This window comes from Ruditapes philippinarum, unplaced genomic scaffold (assembly GCF_026571515.1).
Source record: "Ruditapes philippinarum isolate M1 unplaced genomic scaffold, ASM2657151v2 ctg21367_1_1_1_1, whole genome shotgun sequence".
Lineage (NCBI taxonomy): Eukaryota > Metazoa > Mollusca > Bivalvia > Venerida > Veneridae > Ruditapes > Ruditapes philippinarum.
The window spans coordinates 6,800-12,635 of NW_026858653.1; the positions used below are offsets into that span (position 1 = coordinate 6,800).

The following is a 5,836-nucleotide window of genomic DNA, read 5'->3' on the forward strand; positions in this document are numbered from 1 at the left end:
GTTATCCCATGCAATATACGACTCGCTATTCGGTACTACGTCATCACGATTCGGACGAAGGCGTGGTTTACATCGCAAATGTATATGTATAGCGTTATGGTCTGAAAACTCGGTCGGTTTCATAATATCAAAGAGGGATATCATATCAAAGTTTACCCGATGTGTTAATAAATAATCAACTGTTGACAATCCATTATTACCGATAAAAGTAAAGTCACCTATATTCTTGTCGCTGTGAAGTCGGCCGTTACATATTAATAAATTTGTTGTCTTACACATTTGTATTAATCGCTTCCCATGATTATCTAATATTGTGTCTTTGTTTGCTCGAATTAAGATATTGTACTCATTATCTATAAGATCAGTATTATCATCTATAAATCTATCATATACTATAAAATCAGATTCCTTAGATGATCTAGAGTTAAAGTCGCCAGTGACAAAGACTTGACCTTGAATGCAATATTTTTCAATACCTATTTCAATCAATTCAAAAAAATCTTCTTGATTGCGATTAATGACTTTTGAACCAAAAGGAGGAATGTACAGCAAATAAATACATCCGTATTAGAGTTAAATATAGATATACATAGTTTAAACCACATAATACCACACTGATGTTCTTCTATAAAGTTAATCTTGTCACACAATTAAGATTTATAATATATTGTAATTCCACCAGGGTAGCGTCCTTTACGTGTGGTAACAGATTTGTTTCCGTACAAATGATGTGCGTTATATCCTTGAATATTCAGGTTGTAATGTGTTTTTTGTGATAACCAAGTTTCAGTTAAGATGTTTATGTCATGTTTTTGATTAACTCCACAAAATCTGGATCAGCGATTTTCCGTACTAACCCGTTGACATTCCATGATAATAAATCAAGTGGGTTCTCTTCACGACTTCCCTATGATGTGTTGTTGGTATACTGTGATTTAAATTCAATGCCACTGATGAAAAGCTTTTCTCCTTATGAATTTAACATTATTTCCCTTCCGTTTCTCAGCGTTAAAGATAGGATATAATTTTTGTCGAGCTTCGCGCCATTCTTTTGGAAGCTGCACCCCAACTCCAACATTATTTGCTTTCATGTAGTCTTTACGTCCTAAAGATGCCTTGCGTATTCGTTCCCGGTCATTATAATAGATAGGTAAATACATACAATGCTAGTTACATAGAATCTGGTTATTCAATCAGTGGTAAACATTGCCTTTTCATTGCGACAATAGTTTTAAAGGTATGTATAGTTTTGTCTCCATAATTTTTCAATAAATATTATGTCATCAGTGTTTGGATTATACAACATGACCGTCAAACACATTTCCTGTGGGATATTTCGATATCCATTTTAACTGTTTTGGACAGTTAAGTGAGTCCAATCAATTCCATGCACTATCAAGGTAAAATTCAATTTTATCCGGGTGATATCTGTACAGAACATTGTACACATTTTGCAATCTTTAATCCTGTAGTCATTTCATAACAGTATAAATTCTATATTCACATATTGCCTTCCTCATTTTACTTTGAATGGTATCTAGTAAGATAATACATGTATATAACGTTAAAATGCACTACATATTTTATATATCTTTAAATTGTTTGAAGACTTTGAAACAAAACATATATGTATGAGGCACAATTTAATGTCAGGTAACATTTGCAATCAGCAACGTAACTATGGAATTAGTGAACCTTACAGTGAGTAGACTATGCGTGTTCTTAGTTTTTTTTCTTGATCAGTTATCTCAAGATAAGTTTCTTTAAAGTTTACATAACTAAAAATTACCCACGTCATATTTCATCAATTATTCATCAATGTTTAAATAGTTTTTTACTGTGATAATATCTTCGTTGATCATGTTAACGGAATTTCATTTCTACTTTTTTCAAACTGTAGTGATTATTCTTCCAATGATACCAGTTAATTCCAGTACTATATATTTTGCCATGCTGGTTATAATACTGTCCATTGAAATTGGAATAGTGGCAACGGTTATACCACCATGCACCATGCCAACGTTCCGCACAATTTGACGACGATTTATCATGATCTCTATCATACGTTGAGAACATCATTCCATTATGCCACTCAAGAGAATCTCCAGCAGTTCCACTGTATCCACTTACCTCAAGTTTGTAATTGTTTTCTTCCGGATATATCTTGAACTTACTGTACTTAGCATATGCACTGTTTCCCTCAAAATCTTCAATCTCTATTCGAAGTTCGTGTTCTCCATCTGATGTCAGTAGACTCAAATGATCATTACCGAGCCAGAACTCACCATTGAGATCACCAAAGCCGTTTTTATACTCAGTCCAGTTTCGATAAAAATCTGTTTCTCCATTCAGTCTTCTTTGAAATACTATCCAGCCCCCGCCGTCTGTAGTTTGGTCACAGTACACTTGAATCACCTGTCGTAATTTGTATATTCCATTTCCAATTATGTTCATATCTCTTAACGATTTACAGGAGGTATGATATAATAAACCTTGTTTAATATGACACGATGAAGCTTGAAATAAGTAAACTATGTGAGAATATAAATTAGTTACAAGAGTTTTAATGTCTTTAATTTGTTTAGACATATTCTCAGTGTTTAGTTGTACCTGTTCCACCTTACTATTTAACACTTTCTGGTCATTTTCGGACGATATAATATGGTCTTCTGACACATGTTTGACCGTCCTAAAGTTAGTTAATAATTGATCAGTATTATTAACAGCGATTTTGCAATAACTTTCAACATCTTCTTTGAGGGATATCAAATTGTTTTCAATCTTTGGAATGTCCCGTCGGAACCTTTTAGCCTCAGACTTTTCCTCGTTGAACGCAGCCCTGAGTCTATTAAAATCATCTTTCAATGTATCGACTGTTTCAAAATCAATCTTACTAGCTTTTGTGGCCACTGGAGGTATAGAATGTTCTTTTCCAATGGTTTCATTTAACACTTTATCGATGTCATTCAGTCGCACTGTTATTTCAGCAATATCTTCGTCTCTGAGTGTAAATTCGAAATTAAGTCTAGTTTCCAAATGTTTGACAATTGACTTCAGTCGATCAAGTTCCTTTGTTGAACTTATCAAACCAATGACATATACAATGAGAAGAAAAACTTTTACTTTGACAAATAACTGCATATTCCTATTTGTTTTCAACCGTTCTAAAATCTAGTACACACGATTCGTCCATATATGATAATTAATTTTATAAGCAACTTGAAACAATTCCAGTTCTTTATTGATAAGAAAAAAATGTTGATACCGTTTGTTCAATATTCATTTGAATAATGGTGATAAAAGTTATCGTCAAACATTCTTTATATTCCTAAATCTAAAGAGAGTTTATTGTTGTTTTTGGTGTGTTTCATTTTCATTTATGTCAAATAGGCACTTAATTGCTCTTAGTTTTAAATTGGATGTTGGCTGTTTTCTTGCCTCTCAAAAGAAAAACTACTTTTTATTCGAACAATAAGGAACCAATTACATTATATGTCTTACATTTAAAGGAGAGGTACTTATTGTAAGTGGTACAATTATATCACTTACGCTTATTTAATAATAACTTAAGTGCACAGAGTAAAATGTTTTTTAGAATGTATAGTCATTAGAGCCAAACATAACAAGTTTATATTTTTGTTTTACATAACATCACTTATTTTTCATGTAATTTATAACCTTTGCCTATCACTTAACAATATATACAAATGGTCCAAGAAACAGTAATTTTGCACATTTTCCAGAATAAAAATTTCAAACGCATTTAGTTAAATAACTCCAGAGACTGTGAATAATTTCTCAGAAAACGCATATTTTAAAAACATTGACAGGAAATTTCATCTGGCATAGGGAGTGATATATGAGTCGCGTGCTATACAATGGCATGCTTAGGATGACGTAATTTTACCGTTATGAATGAAGTTGTAATGTAAGAAAATAGTTACTGGTGTATTGACTTAGATTTCCATTGACATTTCTTTTATTAAGGTAAAGAATTTATTAAAATATGATGGAATGTGGTAAAGCATGCAAGAAAATGGGCGGTTACCCTCGGGACGGATATTTAAATCTGAACCGCCACATATGACAGATATTATTATGTTAGGGTATACCATGGGTAATGGGCACTATAAGGAACTGTAAAATTGACAAAACAGGACAGTTATATGTATAAAAGGTCACCTGTATGCAAATTTAAATATGAGTTATGGATATATTTCTGAACTAAAACTTTGCTATTAGAAGGGCTTTTATTAAGTTATGACGAAACTCTAAATAATCTATAATATCATCATTATGAACAATGTTTTCCTATTGCTCATTGTTAAGAAACAAAAATTAACATTCAGATAACAAATTACACGAGCTAAATGATTGTTTCTAAAAAGAACGTTTTTTTTGTAATATGTATAAAAATGTTACCCTATCCCACAAACTTTAAATACTTATTTGACCATTTCCTTATATAAAAAGCCTTATTCAAAATACCCCTAAATATACCACAAGGGCGGGCTGTTTTCAAAGTTTGCCTAAATTTTCTTAAAAGAATATTTGTTGATCATGCAATATATAAAATACTTTTACAGTGTAGTTTTATTTTATTAAACTTTGAAAATATCAGGTATTATATTTGCTATGAAAATTTGCATTTTTTAGCAAATAAATACCTACAATAATTATATAATTAAAAACAAATACTTTTCTTCCATAAATACGGTGGCACAAAATTGACATTTGTGTGTTTTTATTTATCTCGTGCGCACGAGATACTATGTCGTGGCCACGAGTTACTAAGTCGTGGCCACGAGATAGCTAAGTCTTGGCCACGTTTTTAAACTTAACAACTTACTTTTACATGCAATTTTAATCTTTGAAAATACTGAAGGTATTCACTGTGAACTTGTCTTTAGGATCATATTAGAAAGTCACCTTCCAAGGCCAATCAGATATTAGTTTTGACTATAGCCCTTCGGTGGGACAATTTCGTGATCGATTTGGTCAGTTTGTACGTACTTCGGCCTGTTAACCTTGTTTATGCGATAACATGAGAAGGAATAATTCCTGGTTTATTTTATTTGGAAGGGACATTACCCAGTAGATAGCCTATAAGGTAAAATCCTTGTCTGATGAATAATTTAGAAGGATAAGTCATGGTTTATATAACCCAGAAAGATCATTGCACCTGATCAGTAGATGACATCTAATAATTTCGAGGTCATTGGGTCAAAAATCAAGGTCAGGGTAACGCTAAATGTAAAATTATTGACCAATCAATAAGTTGTATAAATGGCACTTTTACAGGCTGGTGAAGTAGGGGCATCCTTGTACTACAGCACATGTCTAGTTAATTAAGGAAATTCATATAAATGGTGGTATCTGATTGGTTATTTATCTCGTGGCCATGATTTAGCTATCTCGTGGCAACGACTTAGTAGCTCGTGGCCACGACTTAGTAACTCGTGGCCACGAAATAGTAACTCGTGGTCACGAAATAGTATCTCGTGGCCACGACTTAGCTATCTCGTGGCCACGACTTAGTAACTCGTGGTCACGACATAGTATCTCGTGGCCATGATTTAGCTATCTCGTGGCAACGACCTAGTAACTCGTGGCCATGACTTAGTAACTCGTGGCCACGACATAGTATCTCGTGGCCACGACTTAGCTATCTCGTTGACACGACTTAGTAACTGGTGGCCACGACAAAGTATCTCGTGGTCACGACTTAGCTATCTCGTGGCCACGACTTAGTTACTCATGGCCACGACATAGTATCTCGTGCGCACGAGATAAATAAAGACACACACATGTCACCTTTGTGCCACCGTACATAAGA

At 33.5% G+C, this 5,836-nt stretch overlaps 1 protein-coding gene across 1 annotated transcript; it reads right to left on the reverse strand.

Annotated features, from left to right (window-relative positions):
- Window positions 1-687: 687 nt before the first annotated feature.
- LOC132753849 (fibrinogen-like protein 1) lies at window positions 688-3,356 on the reverse strand. The gene has a single exon (XM_060744387.1). It carries the CDS (start codon window positions 3,139-3,141, stop codon window positions 1,864-1,866), a length of 1,278 nt encoding a protein of 425 aa, XP_060600370.1. The 5' UTR covers window positions 3,142-3,356; the 3' UTR covers window positions 688-1,863.
- Window positions 3,357-5,836: the final 2,480 nt, after the last annotated feature.

Bases quoted from the DNA above. Each gene is read 5' to 3' on its own strand.
- LOC132753849 (XM_060744387.1), bottom strand. From the start codon at position 3,141: ATGCAGTTATTTGTCAAAGTAAAAGTTTTTCTTCTCATTGTATATGTC.